Source organism: Poecile atricapillus, chromosome Z, assembly GCF_030490865.1.
Source record: "Poecile atricapillus isolate bPoeAtr1 chromosome Z, bPoeAtr1.hap1, whole genome shotgun sequence".
NCBI lineage: Eukaryota > Metazoa > Chordata > Aves > Passeriformes > Paridae > Poecile > Poecile atricapillus.
Window position 1 is genome coordinate 80,022,443 of NC_081289.1, and position 25,257 is coordinate 80,047,699.

Below are 25,257 nucleotides of genomic sequence, written 5' to 3' on the forward strand. Positions count from 1 at the left end.
AGGAGTGAAAGCTGGCACCATCCCGCACCACCTGTCGGGAAGAGGTATTTCTCCAGCATTTCCACCATTCTCTGGGCATTTTTGGGTTTTCATTCCTCTGAGAGTGCGGGGTGGAACATGACTTCTGACGGTTCGGTGTTGTTTTTCTTCCTCACCTTGTAGGCCATTTTGTTGTTAATAAACTGCTGGGTTTTTTTTGCACTTTCCTCTATTAGTATTCATTTTCTATTGGTGCAGGGGGCTTAGTTAAACTCTTTAGGAGACTACTCATTACAGTGTGTCCTCTCAAATTTGTCTCAAAAGTGAGACATCATTGTAATAAATATAGTTATGAATAAAAATTCGTAAAGACCTAAATAAATATATCTGTAGTATAATAACATGAGAAAATAAAAAATATAGTGTGACTAGGGATTCCTCCCTAGGTCCCGCTGCAAACATCCATTTTAGAGAGAACAATTCTACGGCATCGGGATAATGATCCTAGCCGGCACCCATCAGCCTAAAAGAATAAGCAGGACACGGGCCATCAGGCTGGACAAAAGAAACAAGCCCGGACGAGATACTCATCACAGGACCTGAACAAGCCTGACAAGCTGCAGGTGGGGAGCAATCAAACTAGACAAAGAAAGAAGCCCAGCCGAGATATTCATCGGCTCCAACCCCGGAGCCAACCACTCCGTCCTGATGGCCCAAACCACGATGAAATCAAGGAACACCCAGGAGCTTTTTACATATGAGAAGACTCTGCCCCACTGTCTATTGATTCAGTTCGCCGGTTCCAGGAAATCCATTCAAACAACCATCAAGACACTTTGTTGAACAGTGACTGCTCGGAGTTTTGGCCTCAGGGCACAAAACCCCTATAAGAACCCCAGACTGCAGCCCATACGGTGTGGATTTGGGAACACCTATACCTTGGGTATAGACCCCTGTCCACCCAGCGCTGCGCTGACCTATTTATTGTGGTTTTTCTCTTTCATTGCAGGTGCTTGAATTGTTTTATAACAAATTGCTTTTTATTGACCTTATTTTGCCATTGCATTTATAACATCATGGTTCTCGTTGAATTAACCAACCGACAAAGAGAGGCTTCATACAAATAAAAGCATACAATTTCAGTAAATGAAGGAGGAAGAAGTTACTCCTTAGCATCAAGATTACACAAAACCTTTGACCAGTCAAAAGCATTCACTGAAGCATGCGCAATCACGTGTTGAAGAATGTGTTTGAACAGAAACAATTTGCTGCATCACAAATTAATGTGGAACTCAAAGTGTCAGACTGCCTTTCAAACTCCATTAAATATGAAAAGCACACTTAAACAATACAGAGGAGTCCACATGCCAAAGGACCAGTGTCTTTAAAGAATTAATGAAAGCTCACTGATCACTTCCTATTAAATTCTACCTCTTTGCAAACAATGCCAACCAAAATGCCCATTAAATAGCAATGGGATTTGACTGGAGCTCTGTCAAACCCATCAACCGGTTTCACAAGGACATGCAATATACCAAGGAAAAAACAGTTTTCAGTCACTTCTACAATCCATTAGAAACAAATATATGACACCTATGTGGAAGGCTGCAGATCCAACTACTGATTTTACATGCAGTAACTTCTCAAGAGAAATTTCTGTGATTTTCAAGTAAGAAGATTAATGGATGTTTTTACTCCACGAAGATTTTCTGTCTTTAGCTTGGTTTCTGATGTGACAGTCTTCTGCATCACCTTCTCTTTCAACTATCTATGAGAGGAGCATAGAGAAAAATGACAAAAATCTTTGCCATTATTGGCTAGTATTAAAAAAAATAGAAATGTGTTCTCTGCATTGTACAACTTGCTTTATTTTCTTTATGCAGGTTTCATACACTTTAAATCTGCACTGCATCAAGAAGCATAGAGTAGGTAGGTATCTACTATTTTTCACTTTATTACTGCTGTTATATATCAAATAAAGAAAAAAAGGAATCATGAGTCAAACCACTTCACTAGACTGAAAGATTGAAACAAAGCAGAATTTAATAAGGATAAAACAACCAGGTTGTGTAAATGCATTTTAAATTATTTTAAAAGGAAATAGTTCTCACTTTATGGATTAAATCCTTTAAACAAAATCTGAGCTGTCTTACTGCTACTTACAACTCTTCATACATTGTCAGTGGTTTTACAAAGTTAGCATCAACCATGTAACTCAAAGTCATTTGAAGTGAGATCTTCAAGTCATTAATGCTATAGAAATAAAGTGTGTTTACACACTGGCCCATTTCCCAGATATTCTGCGCCCAGAACTTGCCTTGCATATTATGACCAAGTTTACAGAATTTGAAAATAAAAGACATATTTCCTCTTCTCTTTCACCTCTGCTTCAAAGAATGATTATCATACCAAAAAAGCAATGATGGCTTAGCAATCTCATGAGTTAACACAAGGAGATCTGAGGCATAACTTCGTGCTCTTCACCAGTCTTTATATATTATCCTTGCTGGTGAGAAGCCTGCTATTCTTTTAACAGATCCATTTGGAAAAGATGTTTGCTACTAACAACATCAGAGAACTGACGTTAACAAATGCATGAACCAAATCTTCTTCTACCCACATCCTCTCAAACCTGTTCTTTCTCTCCTGAATTCATCCAGTTCTTTTTCCAAAAGACTCCAGAGACAGTAAGCATCATCCCTTTGGATCTGCTCCCACTGTGAAATATCCCTGGGGGGGAAACCCACAAACTACAGCAATTCTTTGGAAACCCACAGCAATACCCTTGCAGGCAGCAGAAATCCCAATTGCCACCAGTAATCTAGGGGTCAGGCCTGCATTTTGTTTCCAGCACCAGCATGCAGCAATACTCCCAAAGCAGGCTGAGCTGCCCTATCTGCTTGGCACTCATTTTTCCACAGCACAGCTCATAGCTGTGCTCCCAACACACCCTCCAGTGGATGCCTTTTAGGGAGGAGAGTGCACTGCAATATGAAGGAAGGGCTTATCGCCTTGATCTTGTCTTTATCAGACCCCAGGATTTCTCTTTAGTGATTTTTAAATGACTGCTAGCTCTGCAAAGGGAGATAAAACTTAACACTGAAATTATTTTCTGAAACCTTGTCATCGAGAGCTATGTTCTGTAAACCACCTTTTTCCGTACTGCATTTCAATGCTCTGTCCATTATGGACTGAAAGGTGAAAAAGCAAAGCCTGACCGGTAAAGCCTGTGCCACATGTGAATCTTTCTCCTGCCTCATTAGCCCATCTGTATGTTAAATTTCATCTGAGGCTAAATAATTTGATAGAAGCATAAGTTGTGCCATCTGTTGGTTTCAGTATGACTGTGAAACACCCACATACTTCCCTTCTGCCACTCCTGCTAGTGAGTGTGCCCACACTCATACCAAAATGAAAAAAAAAAAAAAAAAAAAAAAGAAGAAGAAACAAAAACCCCAAAAACCCCCACCTTGTGAGCCTCAAAAATGTTCTGAAACCAGGGACTGTACTTGTTTTCAGCGAGGCTCTATCTCAGATTCTTTTACAGGTCTCCTTTTCTTGCACAAGAAAATGATTACTCATTTTCTTTGGAAAGTCCCCTGTATCCCAGAGGTAGACAAAAAAGTACAAATACATGTGAAATGAAAAAGCAAGTTCGAGCAATAACTTTTGCTAAGTCCATTTTCTTTGACTACTTCACTAAAGATACAATACAAAAATGCAAATTGTGACACTTGCTTCCACTATCTATAGACTAGAAAACATCAATAAGCTGTTTTCGCAGTGCTCATGAGGTATAGGAATTATAATATTTCTATACAGAAATATTGCTTAAAAGAAGTTAGAAAGTAATTATTTTTCACATATTATAAAAGTAACTACCATTTTCCCAGTTTTTCCTATGGCCTATTAATTTACCTGTTAAGGACAGAAGGAGAGATCTCAGAAAAGGACTTCAGTACAGAAGTGTTACAGTATTGAATTCATGATGGGAATCCAAACAGCACTAACTTCCCATATATGCATGGATACATCCTCATGGCTCAAAATGTGGATAAGGATAAGCCTAGCACCTAAAAACAGGATTCACAGGAGCAACGTCTGCTGAAAGAGACATTCAAGAAAGAATGGAGAGGGACAGAGACTTTGGTCTAGAATGGGAAGGAAATGAGTACTGGTGAGAGACTTCAAATCTCATTCCATCACCTCAACTACAGTGTGCTTCCTAACAGCAAGGGAGCAGAACCCAGATTTACCACCGGACAACTTGGTTATTTTCTTTGAAAACATGTTCTGTTCTTAAAACATCACACCAGGCATGTCAGCACTGACTCCCAAGGGTCTGAAGTAGAGGTATGCTCACCCTTTTTCTCACTTTCTAATTATTTGAAACAGGCTTACAGGCTGCCCTTAAAAGCCTATACACAGCTTATGTACCCAATAAACAAATTCCTTCCCTCACATGGGGCCTGACACTGCCGAGATGCTCCCACTCCCCACTCCTCAGTGGGGTGGGGAGAGAACAGGAAGAGCAAAACCAAGTGAAGTCAGGGATCAAGACAAAGACAGCTTACTAGGTGGATGAAAGAGCCGCCTCCCACCTTCTTCATCTGCTACCACAGCTGTATTGCTTGCTGAGCATGATGCTGGATGGCACTGCATTTCCTTTGGTAACGGGGAAGTTTTGAGGCTGTGCAAGTGCCATTCAGGCATAGCTAAAACACTGGCATGTTATTAACAGCTTCCTACCCACAAATAGAACACACAGAACCTACATTTTGGCACAAATATTCAGGAAAGTAGTAGCCATTAATCTTAGCACTTGGTAACTCCAGACAAAATATCCCTAGACACTTCTCAGTGCTTCTGATCTGGAACACCTAAATCCCTCCCTGTATACCAACAAGAACTTAGAGACTTCAAACATATCCATTTAAACATTTTTGAAGGAGCTCATATGCATTAGGAAGCACAGCTACAGAAGACACTAAGCCAAACTGACACTGTTTATGTTTGTGTCAGTGTATTATTTCACTGAAGCACTGCTGATATTAAAAGCCCAGTGACCTGAATTGACCAAAGCAAAAGGCCAAACCATATTGTGCATACAGCTATAGCTTTGTTTGCTTATTTCCACATTACCTCAGTAGTAACCACTCATATGAAGAAATCTGTTACTGGCTGAATGCTTAATACAACCTCTCCTGATCACAGAAGCTCAGGAAAGATCAAAACTAAATGCACACATCTTTAAAAACTCTTGGAAGGCATTACAACCAAAACAAAAATAAGCAGAATTTTCATTATTGTCTTATCTTGGAAACATCACTTAAGGAAGAAAACCTAACAATCTTCTCATGCATACATGTTCCAGCCAGAATCAACAGATAATTCATCTCATGTATCAAAAAAAATCACAAGAGAAATTATTCTTAATTCTGTTAATACTATATGGCCAGCATCACTCTCTGTGGATTCCAGTCCTGTTAGTGGTTAATCAAAAACAGACAACAAAAAATGTTTCTAGTTTGCTTCTCACTTGCACAGCTACAGATTTTTTTACAGGAGTATGGGATTTGTAACACATTTTTATGATTTGCAGAAACTCAGGTTTTATGTAAGGGGAAAACAAATTTTTAAAAAATCTAAAATTAAAAAAAAATCACAGTAAGTACTAAAATAGTTTTCAAATAATTAAAAATTTGCAAATACACTGTATGAATAAATTATGTGTCACCCCCTGATTAGGTCCTAGGAGTCATTAGCATTAGATAGAGTGACATTGCTCATGGTAGACAATCTAAGCAAGAGAACTTGAAAATGGAAAATTTCATTCCTATTTTTTCTTTTGACTAATTCTGTTGCTCTCCACTACTTGAAACTTGAAGTTCAATCCGGGAAGAGTAAGTTTTACAAGTGTTAGGTATATAAACATTGCTGATAAGGGGTAAAACATTTGCCTTAGTAAGAGATGAAACCGTTCTCCCAAAATAAAAACCTACAGAAGTCTATTGTCTAAAGGCAAATAAGTGTAAAAAAACTGGACAAAAATATTCCTATTATCATGATAAACTTCTCTTGGCTTACCTGGCGGAATGGACCACGGAGTAAAAAATATAAAAAAGCAGTTTAGTGCACTGTCAGTTCTGCTTTCATGTTCTCTGCTTCCACTGTGCTTGCCTCCAACGAAAACTCTCTCTTATAAAGTGAGATATCTCTTGACAGACCTTGCTAAATCTTTCACAAATGTGATAAAATAGGACAACTTGTGCAAAGGAATAAAAGCTCATCCTGTGAAACTTTGAACTATATTAGGGCATATTCTTAAGAGATGCTGGGGTGCTGCAGCTCTGGCAAGAAGCTGCTAGTTTCAGCTAGACTGAAAAGTCAACCCTGGAGTGTCTCCACTTCAAAAAAAACCCATCACTTCCTGCTCCCTGCATAGGACAAGATATTGGGATTAGACGAACAACTTCATACAATAGATTAGGTCCTTAAAATCCAAGCAAACTGGCTTCGCATTTGTTTGTATAAGTTGAACAAAGCCAGATCCAAGGATACACTATGCTAGGGCATAAGGTACTATAATGTAAACCTCTTATTTTTAACATCCACTTACATAAAAAACAGGAATGTACTCCACTGAAAAGTAGCTAGTGTGAATTTTTTCCCAGTATTTTAAATATTTATATACATGATGCAAAAGACACAGTCATTTTATATTTAGAATTCTACTTTTAGCATAATGGCCATTTTTTTTTCCTCAGGTCATTTATTCATCCACGCATTCTAAAACATCTTTTCTTAATAAATATATTTAACTGAAAGGGGAAGTCTGTTAGCAGAAAGAAAATAAACAGAAGTGTTGGCAACATAGATTACCCACAGTACTTGTTTCTCAGGACAGAGCTGCTGGAGAACTACTTGATTTCTACATGTTTCAGTTTCTTAAAGTATTTTTTCTGTAACTCCCAGAGTAAAGAACTCTGAAGATATGTGGTAAAGTTGTGTTGTAAAGGTCACTATCATCCAAAGAACAGCTGTTTGCTTTCCCTTATAAAGAAAAAAAAGACCCTGCACTGAGAAGTAACCATAAATAGGCACAGCATGCTCCGTGCATAGGCAAAACTCAAGAGATTTCAGTGGGAGTTCTGCTACATTTAATGCAGGATAATACTGCTTTTTCACAGGCAGGATCAAGGAGGAAATAAGCAGAGCACTGGCAAATCCCACAGGATGTCCCCACAATTGTTCCATATCCAAAAGAGGGGAAGGAATCTAATGTGAAGCAATTTAAGTGATATTACTGCTGAGTGACTAATAGTTCAAAATATCCAGTTTCCTACTGGATTGCTCCAATCGGAAGAGCAGCCAAGAAAACATTCTTGCACATCAAGATGAGCATGAAAACTTTGTTTCATGGATTTAGGAGAGGAAATAGAAGAAAAAACCTTCTCAAAAAACTAGTGTATTTTAAACCTGTATTGCTTGTCAAGGCAAGGGGGGTGGTGGTGCTCAGCCACTTCAACAGATATCTTCAAATATTCACCAGCAGAAGCACAAAAAACAAAGAGCTGTGCAACCAACTAGATGTTTAGTCTCAGGAACCCGCTCTAATCCCGCCACGGACTCTCAAGGCAGGATCCACAGCAGAACATCCTGCTGATCCTACTTCTGAGTTTTGCTGTCTGCCACCCCTAGAAGTAAACAATATGATCTGGACTCTAATCCCAGCCAGCTCAGTTCCTGTTTGTCTACTGTTTCATCCACATTCAATTACAGCTCTGCTACTGAGACAAGTCCCTCTAAGACACTTTCCACACCTTAGAGAGTATAACTGCATTTGGAAAGTAGTACTACAAATAATCCTAATTAAATAGTTCAGCATTAAATCTCAGCCTTCTTAATAAAAAGTTTCTGAAATTAGTCACTGAAGTAAAGAAAAAAAAAGTTACATGGTTTGTTCATTGTAATTACTTTATAATTAATATTATTGACAGCGACATTAGAGAGCAAGTAAATGTTTTTAATCAGTTAAGACGTTAATTTAAAGATCTCAGTTCCACCTTGAACTCTGTCATGTATTGATTGCCTCTTTTATTTTGTCAATATCTGCACAGTGACATTAGAAGTTCCATAAATTAGCTTTTAGAGACACTTTGGGAAAAATTCATGCAACCTCTCCCAAATCATTTTAAAATCTCATATTCAAAACTTAATGATCAAGAAGTGAAAAAGTAAAATAGAGGAAAATTATCACAGGTAACCACTTGATCTAAATCTACCGAAGGAAAAAACATCTGACTACAATGGGGATTTATGATACTACTGACTTAAAAAGCAGTTGTCATGCTGGATTTTGCATGTATATAATCTGATATTAAAACCTAAAATTCTTAAGATTACAGAAGAGCATCCATTACTCACAGCAGTTTTATAAAGCATGAAACCAGCAAAACAGTAGTTTCTTTTTCCAATACCACATTACCTTTTTTTTACCCCCAAAAGTGTGTAACAAACAGAAAAAAAAGCTTTTAAGATTATCTCAGAATGCAGCAATCTGACCAATAGAAAGTATCTTATCAACAGCAATCTGGAATGCTATGTACTGCTCATAAAGTTTCTTTCATTAAAAGAGAAGGAAGCACAGGAGTGAGAATTTCATTGCAGTGCTGTGATTGTAGCCAAAATGACCTGTTACTAGATAAAACTCTAACATAACTTGATACTGCATTAGAAATAAAGAATTTGGCCTCATTAGATCAGAAGTCTAAGAAACTTTATGTTCTGCCCTTAGCAAGTGCCTAACACCACATGCTCTAAGGACAAATGAAGGAAATGTTACAGTTTGATACATATAGAAAGGAATACAGACAGCACTTTCCCAACCTTGAATCTGCACCCTTCAGCACAAGATGTTCTCTACCTGTATTAAATATGTCAGGCTGGAATCACAAACCATATTAACCTAATAATTATTAGATAGTAAATTATTTGGCCCAACATTCACCGTACTTCCATATTTTAATAAAATTTTAGTTTCACTAAACCAAAGAACTCTTGGTATCCATTTAAATTTACTGTGGAGTTTAAACTCCAGATTCAACAACTGGATGAATCCACGTATCAGATGACGTTGCTAGGTATAATCTAAAATACAGCTCAATCCAAATTTTCAACAAATCAGATGGCAGAGCTTTTGCTGCCTTGTTTAGAGAGACTATGTAGGTAGTAGTAATATTTTTAAGACAAAGCCCCCTAAAGGACCTTCAAATTGGCCAGCTTAAAAACTGCACATTCTGAATTGTCATTCACATTTGATAATTTTGCCCAGATTTAGCAGCTGGAAATTAAAATTGTTGCCTGTGAACAGGAAGCAATCTCTGGTTTATATACCCATTCAAACCACTATACCCACGTACCACAGGCATTTTGAATACTCTAAAATTCAACACAATCATGGCCCATAAATAGCCAAAGTCCAAACGTCTAATGAAATTGAGTAACTCAGTAAAAAAGTAAAGGTTTTCTGAAGGATTTCCTAATTTCCAAGGCAATAGATTATTTTTTTCCAGTGCCAGAAGTGCACCACAGAGGGAATGCAGCAGTTAAATCTGAGACATGGCAGAATATGCTGAACAACTTATGTCCAAGCTTTATTCTTGTACTGCATTGGGATAATGGTTCAAACATTCTTTCTAAACTTGTCTCTGCTGCTGTAACAGTAGGAACAGCAACATAATCAGTAACTGGTGTACAAGCCAATAACAGCACTTGAAGGTATCTCCCTAACCCCCACAAACAGCACATTTCAAGGAACTCAAGCTGAATGTTACCATAATGTCATAATTGGATGTACAAACACACTGCATCACCATCATCTTTGGAATAATTTTCAGGCATACCTCAATATACTTGTAGTATACAGTCGTGACAAATACATTGGATCCTTCAGCTGACAGTTTTACTTAATTATAGGGTTAAAAAGAAAAGTATTTTCTCAAAACGTGGATACATCTTTTTTCTAGTACGTGGTTTCATTAACATTTTCAGTTATTCTAGTCAATGTTTATGAATTGTTCAAGCATCTGGAGAAAACGAGAAAGATTGCTCCAAATCCTAGATATTTTATGAAGGAGCTCAGTACTTTCATTATTGCTGCCAAACTTCATTATTTACAGGGTTGCTTTCTTACCCCTGATGCTATTTAGAGATTTCATTTTTTATCTTCACAGTTGTTTTCCAAAGAAGACATGTAGCACTTCCACTGTACACTGAATTCAGACTATTTTTAAGGTTAGCTTATCACTAAATGATGGTACATTTTTGCACACAAAAGTGCAGTTAGAAAAGTTATTGTGCTAATGGATTTCAGCTGTTTGCAGCAGAGCTGGCTAAATGAGTGGCCAGCATTATCTACCAAACAAACTTGTCATAAATGCAATCCATTATATCAATAAGGGGAATACCATCATGCTCCTTTCGACACACATCTTTTTTTTCTGCGTGCTAGGAATTCTAGTTATGAGTTTCATTGTGCTGAGGACAGACCAGTCTTTTCTGTACACTTACCCTCTGACAGCATGAATAAGTCTCAGTGATGGATAGGCGGTTCGCACTTTCAATTTATTCTTAAGGATTAATGCATTAACCCACTCCACATGCTTCTCTCCACCTTTGACCATGAAAGCTGGGATCCAAAGGACACTGTCATTCAGCATGGATAGTCTATGCACAAATTTTTCTCTGTCACTCTCATTCCGAAAGCCTCCAAATGCTCTTTGTACAACTGATGGGTTCATGGTAATAAAATCAGATTTAGTTCCCACATCGGCAGCAAACTCCACCACAGGAGCTAGATTGCACCTGAAGAGGAAGAAATTAATGGAAAAATGAAAATAAATATGAAACATTAACTCAGAAAAATGTGTGCATGAAGGGAAAGCTAAAAATGAACATGCAAGCCCAATTCAATTTAATGTGAGAAAAAAACACCAGTGGTAATAGGTGTGATAACACATAGTATTTTACTCAAGTTGGACAAGAATCAGACAATTTTTAAAAAAACATTAAGCGTACAGGATGCTGTGAGAGAAAAACTTCCTCTTTGTAACCATTTGGAAACCATATCATCATGCTCTAGAATGCATCAACATCTAAAGCAGGGCTTGTGAATAATATGCTTTCTTAAAACTGCTACCTTTCATTATTGATTTATCATCATGTTACCAACACCTCTCACACAAAGAAAGCCATGCTAGCAAAATAAAGCATAATTTATACAGTTTAGTCCATGCATTTTTATTTTACTTTACTTAAAACAAAGTATTTAAATATTATTTACAAACTAACTTTACTGCATCTTTCAATGAGTTTTTGGTATCATCACTGCAGTTGATGTTTAAAATTTAGTATTTCTATTTGACTTAGAACTGCGATTTTTGTAATATAAAATATTAATATAAAGTATTATATAAATTAATATAATAATTAATATATAATTATATAATTATATTAAATATAATTATAATTAATATTATTAAATAATAATTAATATAAAATATTGAACTTTCAATTTTTCATTCATACCTAATTTTCAAACCTTTCAAGCCTTTTTCCTAGGATTGAGAAGTTCTCATTATGCCGTTGTTCAGCAGATTTTTACCCCCATTACATAAACACATACATATGTAATCACACATAGGCATTCAGTGCAGGCGACAAAATGCGATTCAGAAATTAGTTGTGATTTCAGTGACCAGTATGATATGACAAACAGATCATCTCCACAACATTCTCAATTAATTAGCCTGTAGCTGGTATGGCCCAAAATTGTACCCTGACACAACAATATTTTCATAACTTAACAGACTGCTCTGATGAGGTAAAGGACGCTGAGATGCAATGTTGGAACAGGCTCCCCCAAAACATTTGCATGTTATTGCACTCCTAATATACACAGTATTCCATTAATTCTGCAAATTTTTATCCACTAGTTTCTTCTAATGCCAGATATCCAATGATAGAAAAGTAAGTCAGCATTACTTAACATCAACTGACGACCTAGTCCTGTCTGACAAAACTAATTACCCAGAAAATAATTTTCATTATGTAATTATCAGGTTAAGAAGTGGTCCTCTCTTCTTCAGAAAGATGTTCGGAAGATTATAAAGCAACTATATTCCTAGGAGATAAAGAAGTCCAAGTTTCTGATAACATGTGGGCAGATGTAGGCAAGGAAATACATTTACATTCTTCATTATCTTTATACATCTATTTCACAAACCATTTGCAAACCTGCATTTCAGCCTTCTAAGAGTAATATCTTCTAGAAAACGGTAGTTAGAGCATGGGAAAAACTCATACTGAATTTAATACTGGCTTTGTAAGTTTTTTGTGGAAACTTTAATGCATGAACTTAAAACCTGCCATTATTCTAAGTTTTTCAAACTCTTAAAATCTCTAAGCTTACAGAGGCATCTAGCTTACACCAATACTATGTACTATGTTCTCCTAAAAGGCAAATATATCTATAAAATATTCCCAGTAAAAACACAGGGGTTCCCTCACATGAACTTAAAGTCTGGTAACAGATTTTCAACTGAAAAACACACTGCAATGCTGTCACTAAAAAGACCTCTAGGATAAAAGGGAAAAATTAGATAATGTCTGAAATACCATGTAGCATTTGAGCATGTGTGAAACAACTGAGCTAGTAAGACAAGCAGACCAAAAAGTCTCAGTGACTGAAAACCTGTTTGTTCCAAAACCACCTGTTGCATGTATTAGTCACACTGGGATACATTAAGAAAAAGTGTGGGGGAAAAACTGCTAAGGGCTGTAGTTGTATGCCATGAGGAAAAAAATGAAGAATGGAGTAGGTGCTTCTACACCACACTTTCACCAAACTGGGTGATCACCCCTGGGTTTGCTATGCCACTGAACACCCAGAACATACACAGTCTTTTAGAGAGCAGAGCTTAACAAAGAAAATAATGCAATCAAAATCACTAAAGTATGCTCAAATGAGAAGTCAGTTATTCCACAGAGATTCAGTTCAATTTGTTTTGTCACTAATAAGTACACAGATCATGTATACGTATACAAAGGTCCAGTCCACAGTATTCATAGACCACATTTCAAGTCAATTTTAAATGAAAGCCATTAAAATTCCCTCCAGTAAAATGGTTGTCATTTCCATTTTATCTGGCATTGAGAACCAAAAGAATATTCCACCTACAGTAGAATAATGCAAGAAATGGCCATGAATCTGCACACTTCTTAATCTCTAGCAATTGGTGGACTTGTGGTTTACAAGTTGAAATAAATACTTTAAAACACTATAAAGCCATGGGAAAGAAGTGCTTTATACTGATGCTTTGGTTCATTAATATCTTCTCTTCGTAGAGCAAAGCGAAAAATACTAGTCACACAGTAATAACTGCATACATTTTGAGAAGACAAAAAATGAAAATCAGATTGTTGCTGGCAGACGTATTAAATCTTTTTGAAACATAAGGCGTTACACCTAGATTAGTGTCAGTAACATACACTCCCTCCTGAGTAGCCTGCAAGGTTTCACATCCTGATTCATATCCAAATTCTTGTAAGAATCAAAACTGGAATCTTGAATTCAGTAACTCACGCCATTTTTAAGATGTAATTGGACATGAAAGAAGAATTAAGTTTTGAGCAAGTAGGAGAGGAAAAAAAGAGTTGAAGACTGAAGAGAACCTCACAGCTGGACTACACTCAATCTACATGCAAGAAGCACATTGCCCTAATACTTGTGTGTATATAGCACATCTTCTCACCTGATTCTCCAAATAAAGGTGTGCAGCAGTGCTGTGGTAACTTTTACACATGCCCAAAAAAGAGAAATTAAAAAAACCCAAAAAAACCCCCATGCACGAACTTCCTATTTCCCCAACAAATTTAATTAATAGTTAGGTGTATGTATTCTCACATATTCTGCATACTTCTTTGGCTACTGAAAAAACTACAGTTGCTTTAAATTAACTTCATAGGAATCTGAATTAATAATGAATCCCCTAACATACCTACTTTATCTCAGTCCTCATCCATGGCACAACAGAGGATGTCTCATAAGAGCTGCAAGGTTAGATGCTCAGGTACAGTTTTTCAGATTCTATTCACATACAACAATTAATGAGGGCTTTTTAGTATGTGCCGTGTAAAATATTGCCTTGATACATCCCTTAACTACACAAGTTCACAAAACTACCGAACTTATGCCTTCAGTATGAAGATGGTTTTTGTAAAATCACCTGCTGATAAACATCATTAATTCCTGTTGCCCAGATTTGAACTTATACTTGTAACCAACAAATTCTTTCTTCCCAGCATCTGCCTTAACACTAGTGACTGAAATCCAAGTTATCATCAATCGACACAGCATAGTGAAGGGTCAGAAAAAGTCTAAGTGACATTTTAGAAAGAGCTGCAAAACACATTATTTACGTCTTTATTGGGTGTCCTGCTGCAAAATGACACATGGATTAGTTTTGCTGCTCTTTCCAGTACTATTCCTTTGACAACAAAATAAAGCAATGAATTTTTATATCACTGAAAGTTTCTGCATATATAAAGAATGTATTAAAAAGCCCCACAAAAACTACAGCAGTGAAATATTGAAAATTATACTTTAATGCATGAAAACTAAGAAATTGAACTTAGCAGTATCCTGAACACCCATACCTCTGCCTTTTTATGTGAAAATACCATCCCACATTACTATCTATAAAGAGTATATTCTATAGGGCAATTATGAAGTTCCACACAATTCTTATAATTCTGATACAGATTTTTTTAAAAAAAACCTGCAACATTATAAGGACAGAAGGAGTTAAAAAAAATTTACCCTTGCAATAAATTCAGAAAAAAATATTATTTTCACTGTTTTGGGGGAGCACTTTGGAATTGTCAGAATAGAATGTAGAAAGCAGCATCAGTTTGAACTTTCCAAAATGGAGAACAGCTACAAAGGAAGTTATTTAGATTAAGACGGCTCTGAACTTTTTCACCTCTTAAAATGGGAAACAAAAGCATACTGTTCTGGTATTCCAACTGTTTAGAATACTACTAAATTAAAGGCTATTAAATTATATAAAGGCTGTTGTTAAATCAAATAATTGTTGATTGTATTATCAACAACTGGAGTAAGTGACTTTAAAATAATAGTATCCTTTTTCCTCAGGATAACTTTTAGATTCAAGGATGATTCAGGCTAACCCTATCTGCCTTACATTTGGATGCTTACAGGACATTAATTTATTTAAGCAGTCTTTTCAGAACCCATTATCATTTGTGTATGTGTATATGTACATATACTAATATATGTGTGTATATATATATGTATATATGTGTATGTCTATATATATGTACATATACACATGTATATATGTAAAAGACACTTTTTACTGGTATTTCCTGAGTGTTCTAATTTCTGTCCTTAAATATCCTCCTAAATCACCTCCTTAAAGACTAACTTCTTTAAAAAAAAACCAAACAACAATCCTAAGATGTGGCTACATGAGTGAATCCTTCTCCAAGGCTCTCCTAAAGTGGAGACCACCCACACCTGGCTGACTGGAACAACCCCACCTGTGCTCCTCTTTCTCAGACACTCAAATCCCTGAGCAAGAACACTGGAAGATGATGGCTTTCCTCTGCTTTCATTTAATGTTTCAGTGTAGTGTGACAAGTTTAAGGAAGAAACAGAAGGCAAAAATAGAGCTTCCACATTTGAGATCTGAAAAGGGTCTAATGAGCTAGTCATGATGTATTCAGATGTTATTTCTAGAGGAAGACTCATACTTTAAAATATGTGTGTTAAATTGGCAACTTTGCTTTCAACAAATCTTCTGGCTCCAAGGATTTAGCTCTACTCAGCATGGTGGCCACGGTCCAAGCAAGGTATACCAAAAAAATATTTGGACATAAAAGCTGATATGAATTACAAAAACCAAGTTCCAGGATATCGGTAAATTGATATGCTAAATATCTTTGTTTAGATATTTACGATTTTTTTTTATAGCACCTGAAGGAACAACACACGTTAATGAAGCCTCTACTCATTTGTTATGATTAATTTAAATTGCTCTCCTGAAAAAAGATACCACACTTTCATGGTATGATTAGGTCTGTCCTTTTCTTCTGCCTGGCCATATCTGCTGTCTTTTGCTAATACCACATATGATGTTTGCTTCACAATTGCTTACAAAAATCAATACACTAGGGAGAAAGTCAAAACAGGTTATCCTCACCTTCATACAGGGCAAACCAAGATATCTGTGAAACAATGCATTCTTTCCTCTCAAAAGGGAACCCCCCCCCCTCCCCCCCAAAAAAAGGAAAGATTACAAGCTTTTTCATGTCAACTTTACTAACCACAAGGTTTAACTAGACCAAGTTAAAAAAAAAAAGTCCAGTAGTAGAAGTTCCAGTATTCTCGAAAAACAGAGCTGCATTTGCCCAGCAAAATTTTATGACTAGTGATGGCAAAAACATACATTTCATTCCTAAATGGCAGAGTCACCAGGAAAAAACTCCAGTGGGAAAAGAAGAGTGGTAACATATAAACTTGTCACTTCAATATAAAGTAAGAAGCAACTAATATTTTCTTATGCCTGTTCCTTGTCAGAGCAGCCCTAACATACTGAAAAGCTTCACTCAGCTCTCAATACTGTCCAACTGAAACAAAATGGTGGACAGAAATCGTATCCTCACAAAAAAGCCACAATATATTTACTATTGTTTGTTTGAGTGGTTGGTTTTAACCAAGTAACTCCAAAACTGAACTTGGCCTCTGCTTTTGAATAGGTCTCATCACAAATGTCAAATTAAATTCCTCTAAAAATAAATAAATAAAACTACTTATTCTGATTTTTATTATTGTTCAATTTCTAAATACAAAGCTGAACTACCTGGTACATATTGGCTTCCAGAAGTAATACCAAGTTATTACTTGGCAATGCTTAGTACTGTTATTTTACACCTGCCCATAATACAGCTGCATTTCTCAGAAAGTCCAATGTAAGCACTGCTTTTCAAAATATACCGCTTAATATAATCAGATCATCTGATCTGTAAGATACAACCGCTAACTCAGCCCTGGCTTGGTAATTTCAGCATGAGAAAGCGCAGACAGTGTGGGAATAAGATATATCCAATCAGATATTCTGGAATGCTTCATACTCTCTCTGGGTATAGCATCAGAATGCAGCACACTTAAGCTCAGCACTAGAAGAGAAGCAGGGGCACATAGATCAATTATCCCCTAATGGGGTAAAAAGGCAAGGTACATGGGAAACAGAAAATAGTTCATTGTCATCACCGTTTGGGATCTTTCTAATAGCAAAGTCTCCCTGCTTCCCATTTTAATTAGATGGACCACATTTTCTACTGCCAAAATATGCATGACTTCGCTAACCGCATGAAACTTCTGTGTGTTTGTCCATTATTATTAACACCTTCACATTACCTTTATAGGATATTATCATACTGCAAACATTGCTGGATATCTGTTGTGTCCTCTTCATTGTCACAGACCTTCATTGTCAGTTTTATCATTAAATTAATGGTATTGCTAGTGTTAACTCTAACATAAGAGCTGCTTCTCTAAGAAACAACTCTCAGAGAAACAATTTTCCTTCAGATTTCACCTCTCTCCCCCACATAAATACAATCAAAATCATGGGAATATATTTAACCAGAATAGTAATAGTAAATACTAGTCACAGCATATAGGCACAATGCACTTGGCATCAGAGGATTCTACAAAAATGTCCAGATATACAGTTGGATACATTCAGTAACTCCTTTCAAGAATACCATCATACTGCACCTAAGTGAGGACATTTCACTTCCAGAGAGGTCAGATAAAACTGAAAAGATTAGCAGACACATTACCATGTGTCATGGTACATCTTAATACCAGAATCCTAACAGCAATATAGGTAAGTGCTTACGAAGCACTCCAGAACTTCATAATTGCACCATGTGATTACATATCAAGTGATGTACAACTTTTTCTAAACAGAAGATGAGGAATATAGGAAACCAAATCTAATGAATCATTTGTTTTTTTCTTTAACTTCAGTTGCAAACAAATTCCTTGCTATTTAAACAGATGCTATATAACTATACATGCATCTAGACTAAAACAAAAAAAATATCATATACTTTAAATTATACTATGCAAATTCTAAAGCATTTTAACTTTCATTTGTAAATTAAAAAAAAAACATTAAAAAAATCACTGCATTGAAACTCCCTATAGGCAGCAGGGCCAAGCATGTTATTCCCAAAACATTAGATTATGAATCACTGTATTGTCAGATCCACTAGCTGTTACACAGATCACCTTAATTTTCATATATCATATGAGAGCTATTTCATGGAATCATAAAATGGTTTAGGTTGAAAGGGGGCCTTAAAGATTATCTAGTTCTAAATCCCCCACTGTGGTCAGGGACACCTTTCACTAAACCAGGTTGCTCAATGTCCCATCCAACCTGGTCATGAACACTTTCAGGGATGGGACACGCACAGCTTCTCTGGGCAACCTGTTCCAGAGTTCCTCACCATCTTCACAGAACGTCCACATCTCACCAGCCTAAAGAACTGATTAGCAACAGTAAATTCTTACTGTTCCTATTAATCTTCATCAAGTCTTTAGAGTATTATCTTTCCTCCATGTAGCTGAATTAGTTAAAATCTCCTATCCGATATCATCACCTGGTTTCACGGCTAGTTAAAACAAGTAGAAGAGCATGGGGATGACAGCGAAGAAATTCAGCACATGATTTAAAATAAAGTATGTACCTTGCCTTCTCTATGAACATTTTAATCTAGAAAATCTTAACTTTTCTGTAGTCCTGTGTCCTGGAATGACGTTATTGTACCCCCTATTGCCTGCTTTGTGCCCAAAAATGGGTCCTATAGCTTTAAGCTAAGCCCAGAGAGAGGAAGAGGAAAGAGAAGCAATACAATTTTTTCACCGCCTGTGTTTAAAAATACAGATAAGACTCTCAGTTTCTCCCAACTCTCAGCTTTTTCTCTCCAGAAAAAAGAAACTGAGTAGCCTCTTTGCTTTTTAACCTGGCTTTTTTTTCGTTAACTGAAGCAGAAGTTTTTCCTGGAACTGTACTCTTCTCCAATCCAGAACACTGAAATTCTGCCCAGGGGCCCCCCACGCTGTCTTGTGGCCCAGAGGCCAGCTTCAGACTTGGAAAATGACTGAACCACACCTACAGAAAAAACCCTCAATCTCTTCAAAGCAGAAAAAAGTTGTATCCTTTAACATTATTCGTTTTCTTCATACCTGAAAACAACTCGCTTGTTAAAAATCTTTTTCACTTTCTCCAAGAAAAATCCTTTCTAACCTGTAAGAACCCATAAAAAAAGAAGTTGCTAAAATCTGCTCTTCATTAAAGCAAATGACCTTTCAGAAGGTTTCCTCATAAATTTGTCCAAAAACCAAGACATCCTGTTAAAAAGATCACATTTAATCTCAGAGAGAGTACAAAAGCATGCCATAGGCTAAATGCAGTTTAAAGCTGTGGTAATTACTGTTGGATTTACTCTGCAGTAATAAGGATGTTAATTTGAATAACTAGTGGTAAGTAAAACTAATATGGAAAATGAAAGAGAAGTGTGTTACTGCTTCAGCTGCAACTTGTTAAAGTAACTTTCAAATTAAATACAAAACTCATGCATATTCTTCTTTTACTTATCCACAGAAAAACTGTTATTTTTCTTTCCCATTTCATTTTATTCATTCCTTTTACTACTTATTGTCACAATCATTGTTAAAGGTGAAAAAACAAAAAGCAAATAACTCACAAGGACTACTATTTCTATATTGCTTTGTGTCACAACCCTCCTGTTTTCTGCCCTTTTAACCTTCTCAAACCAAATCAATTGAAACTTTGCTTCAAAAGCAAAATTACCCATCTCTTGCTCAGCATTTTCTACATAATGACAAGATGTCAAATGAGATCAGGTTTGACATGACACATGAAATCCAAAGGCCCTCTACTGTGTGTGTTTGCAGAATGAATAAGAAGTGAAACATACCATTTTTTCCCCCAAACTGCAAGAATAGGTTCTTAAACTAACATGAACGAATGTACTAGGATGACTTCCAACTACCTCAGCGGCATCCTGGTTTAACATCAATACACCACACTGAAATTTTACTACATGCTACACAAAAGTAATGTAGTAATTTACAAAAGGCCATCTGTGCTGACCAAAAGCTATGAAAGAGTATTTTTAAAAGAGAAACCATTTTGCATTTATTCTACCAAGACCTCAATACGAATAATTCTGTCTGGAATAAGAACAGCAAAAAGCAAAATTAAGTAATGCAAACCATTCTCCCTTGTTTTATTTTCACTCTAAAAATAATCTTCTTGTCAATAATATAGGCATAAATTTAAATTTTTGGAATCACATGTCGATGGATATTGTTTCAGATTAATTTCAAATAACGCCTGTAATATGTACCTCAGATCAAAACATTTCTCCCAGGTTTTCTCCAAGAAACATAGAAGCCTGCATATTCAACAGCAGATAAAAACTTACCTTATTACGAAATCATGGCTATCAATCTCTTTTCCACAACCACTCTTCAGAAGGATGCCAGAATTCCCAACAACTGCACAGGTTTCAAATCGGCGATTTTTCATCGGGGAAACTTCAGGGAGAAGGCTGTGCAAATCCTGGGAAATGTTTAGAGTGCGACGTCTGTCCAGTACGTAATGAATTACATCTCCTGGCTTGAAGCTGCTTTTGACCACCGAGACATCTCTTTCTGCATCCAAGAACTGAAGAATATTCTTCCTGCATTGACAGAAAAAGGCAAAGGTAAAACCCAACACTCCCTGCTTGAATGGAGTCTATCTAACAGCAATACAAAATAAAGCATACAACATAAAGCAGAGGGTAGCCAGTGTCAGTCCTGCCAGGGTAACTTCCCATGCCCTTGGATGGAATTGGAGCAAAGCTTTTATGGAGTTCACACCCTGGTTGCAATGTAACACACAAACACTACAGAACTAGAGGTTAATGACACAAAGGCATAGAGAGACAAAGGGAAAAAAACCTGAAAATTTTAAGGCATACTGTGCTTGAGTATCTTCACAAAATTTTGGAATTATGACATTTTTAAAACCAAACTTAAATACATGAAGTATTTGTGATCAGGAAATGTAATCTCTTACAAATCTGCCTGGCTCAGGAATGGCCATGTTTTCTTATAGATTCCTATTCCTATAAAAGCAATATATTCAGTTTAGAATAAACTTCCTCCCAATTAACAGAAGTTTAGCTAAGGCTATCCTAATTAACTTGATACGAGAACACACCCAGTCTTTTGTACCAATTTAAACAAAATCAGCTTAAAACAAATTGCAAATGAAACAACTGCAGCTCAGGGTCCAAATAAGCTGTTAGCTGAACTCAAATTTTCTTACATACTCATCAATTCACTTTGCAACATTTATCATATTTTATGTAAATAATTGTTTAAACTATTAGACAGGTTTAGACACACATGACCAAATATGAGGGTTTAATAAACTGCCATGTATCAAGTGAAGTTGAACAGCTGTATATTCCCAGCGTGAAGCAAGCAACTGAAGAAGAATGTTTGCTTTTGTATCAGCTGAAAAGTGAACTCATGCTTTCTGCTCACTGGGTCACCCATGGATCTTCTGCCTAGGTGGAGGTAAAGCACCTCAACCTTGCCTCTACTTGCAAAAGTTTCCAGTGCTGATGGAAAAGGTCACCCTGCTTTTGGTGTTGAAGAATGCTGAGACCAGCCTGACCCATCAAGCCCAAAGTTAAACACTCAGTTCTGTGAAGAACAGTCTTTAGTAGAAACTGGCACTGGTGAGGATTCAGCAGAGCTCCTGATAATGGAACCAACAAGGGACAGTACTGGCGACTGATGTAAAGCTGCTGAGCTGACTGTCAATCACTTTATAATACAAAATAATACAAAAGCCAAGGCCCCTTTTCTAATGGCAGAGAATTCTGACACACTCCTCCTTGGCTGGAATGTGTGTATAGCTTCCTTCCCTGAGTGGGAATCCCCTTCAAGGTTACACCTTAAAGCTGACTGAGAGACTTGCCCATGGTCACTGGTATGGGAAAGTACCATCAATATCTACTTGATTATTTTGCTAGGTTTAATACTGTAGCTTCAATACGGCTTCAGTGAACAGTGCACTATACTAGAACTTATAACTATAGCATGTATTAAATATAAATCTTTTAGTCTAATTATTATCATTACGACCATCAATAAATAATTTACTTTAATCACTTAAGTGTATTTGGTTTGCCATCCTTAATCTTGTGGGACAAAATTGCATAAAGGTTCAATTGCACTTGCAGAATCCTTTAAACATAAACTGTTGACCAAGTCTGTGGTTAAGATTAGATCCAATCATACTTTGACTCCTCTCTGAGAAGGAGTTTAACGTGCAAGGGGTATAGAAAACAAGTTCTGTACCTCATAACTTAGTGTGATGGATTCTCTAATAAACTCTGTCCAAAACTTCCATTCTGCCCATGACAAGGTGGGGACTGGGGTCCAAAAACTAGCACATGTTCAGTATGTAGGCTCAGAAGAGATATTTAATGACTGCAATGTAATGACTAATGTATGCAATGACTAATACCTGCACTGGCAGTGTAGAGCAGTTTTCAGTACACCCTTGACACAAAAAGCTGAAAAAATCCCCAGGCCAGAGCTGTGGGAGCCACTGATACCTCAGGACTGAAAGTGAGCAAAGCTTTACAAGCTTGTGTCCCTCTGTGAAGCAGGTATGTTTGTGAAGAAAGATCCCATCTGAAGCAAGTACAACATTCTTATGGACCAGACAGAGAGTGGGTCTTTTATTTTTAAATCTACCAGACACTTTTGCCTCTGCAAGTATAACAAGAAAAGAAGAAAAACAAAACATTATATTTTTCACTGTTGTCACTAGGTAAGATGGACTTTAAAACAAAATGGATTATTTTGTTGACTAAAAGAATGTTATTTTTGCATATTAAGCTTCTAGAGACTAAACTTCCCTAGAGCACAACCAAACAGGAAAAGATAACTAGAAATGTTCTTCGGTCAGTTGCAACACTCAGTCACAGCCATAAAGGGAAAACAATTCCCCACAAATTAAAAGGGATGGACTATAAAACACCCATGCTCACTTTTGTTGCTGCCTCAAGAAAGAGGAATTTGTCTGAATCTTGGAATCAGCAACACAAAATACTCACCATAAAACTTATCTTAATAGGTACAGGAGAAGTGAAACATAATAAAAAGTGTTTTTAAGTAATTCCTACTTCCTAAACTTGGAAAAAAAAAAAAAGGGAAAGAATATCTGGAATATGTTGGGCTGTTACAGCTGTTACATATGAAGGGAGCAGCATCAGAGCAAAGGCAACTTACGCTGAGGCACATGAGAGACTCAGAAAAACATAGCAAGACAGAGAATCTTAAAATCCTGAGTGTAGCTTTTGGTAAGGCCAGGCAAGATATTTCTGTAAAAAGAGGATGAAGACTCAGTTTTGGCTTTTAAATTGAATGGACTTCAAATCTCTGTGGGTTTGACAGCTTAACTTTGTGGGCACTCTGCAACAAATAGATCAGCTGATTGATTATTGGTACCAAACAAAAAAGAGCATGAAAGAAAGAGCTGCCCAATCTAGAAGTATTAAAAATTACTGCCATTATTCATTACACAGGAAGAGAGCTTCTACAGCTGGGGCCGTAAAGGACAATATGAATGCATCAAAAGCTACTAACATGATCAGCCAAGCTATCAGCATACTCATTTCACATGAACTCTGACTTGAGAAGGGATGACCACAAACGAGTCTCAAAACCTCAGAAAATTATGTGAAATGTACAGAAACTATATTTCTAACTACAAAAAGTCATATGATCACCAGAAGATTTGCTTCAGTCCCTGACATCTAGAGAAAATTGGCCTAAAACTGTCCACATTAGCAAAAAAGTGGCAACATTTCTGCATGAACACGGGATCTTCTGTATTATTTTTAAAAGTAAGAGAAAGGCAGTGAAGTTACGCAAACAGTGCCAAAACAAGCAAAATCACTTTATCTTCCATAATTCATTTGGCAGCTTGCATTCAAAACTTATTTATCTATATGATCCTAGAAGTCCTCCAAAGAATTTCATGTGGACCTGAATTAGAATCAGATAATCGACCACTCATTTAACACAGCTGAAATTTCCAAAATGTCTAAGGAATTTATTTTTCAATAACATGCTGAAACAGTCACTAATCTTAGAATCTTCTCACATATTTAAAAATATTTTCTTATCAGAGCTGTCATTAGCATATTTAGTTAAATGTGCACCCAGGTACTGCAATATGCAATAGAATCCTTGTATAAGAGATATGTAATAATGCTAACATTAGAATATTTTTATTGATTCATTTGCCTGTATCCAGGTATCTTTTAATACTGCAAGTAGTATGATAAATAATGCAGAATCCATGTTATTGTTTTAAGTCCCTCTGTGCTACTGACTCACCCATACCATGGGGACAACAGTACTTCCAATTTTCACGTAAGTGCTAAGAGAAAAAAAATTATTGAGGGATATAACAAATACTGAGCATAAATACGAGTGTCTCAGTCACTCTTGATGCTGATTAATAATAACAACTTATTTAAACCTCTTTTCTGTCCTACAAAGAACACTAAAAATAGCACAACAAGGTTATTCTGATTAAACAGACATGACAAAATAATGACAAGTAAGAATTAATCCATTTCAGGCTGCATATTAAATTCAAAAGTAAGCTTAGTTCCACCAAGGGAAAGAAGAGCAAGATTTTTAGCAAACCTTGAAGAATGGTGCTCTGCAACCCTAAGCTAAATTGTGTAAACAAACAGTTTCATTTGAGGTTGTTCTTCAAGTTTTCTAATGACAAATAAAACTGTATCAGGGGGTGATCTGAGCCGTTTTATGGGTAGGTGAGACTAATTGTACCCAAGCAGCTGCTTGGAACATGCTTAAATGACTCAAAAAAAACACAGCATCATTATCTGTGGCTGACCTATGGATCTTCTCTGATAAGCAAACAGATCTCCATAATATTTAAGTACCAACTGAAACTCCTGGTTATCTGATGAGATCACGCAACAGCAAGGTCTCTGAATAGCTTGCCAAATGTTAATAGTATTTACTGCTCTGGGGCAACATGGTGAGAT

The 25,257-nt window shown here is 36.5% G+C and overlaps 1 protein-coding gene across 1 annotated transcript in view; it reads right to left on the reverse strand.

Moving 5' to 3' along the window:
* Window positions 1–25,257, reverse strand: part of ST8SIA4 (ST8 alpha-N-acetyl-neuraminide alpha-2,8-sialyltransferase 4) — a 50,978-nt gene that overhangs the window by 17,831 nt on the left and 7,890 nt on the right. The window contains exons 3-4 of the mRNA XM_058827512.1: window positions 20,590–20,847; window positions 10,552–10,845 (exon numbers count right to left, since the gene is read on the reverse strand). Coding sequence (XP_058683495.1) covers window positions 10,552–10,845; window positions 20,590–20,847 — 552 coding nt within the window. The remainder of the gene's footprint in view (window positions 1–10,551; window positions 10,846–20,589; window positions 20,848–25,257) is intronic.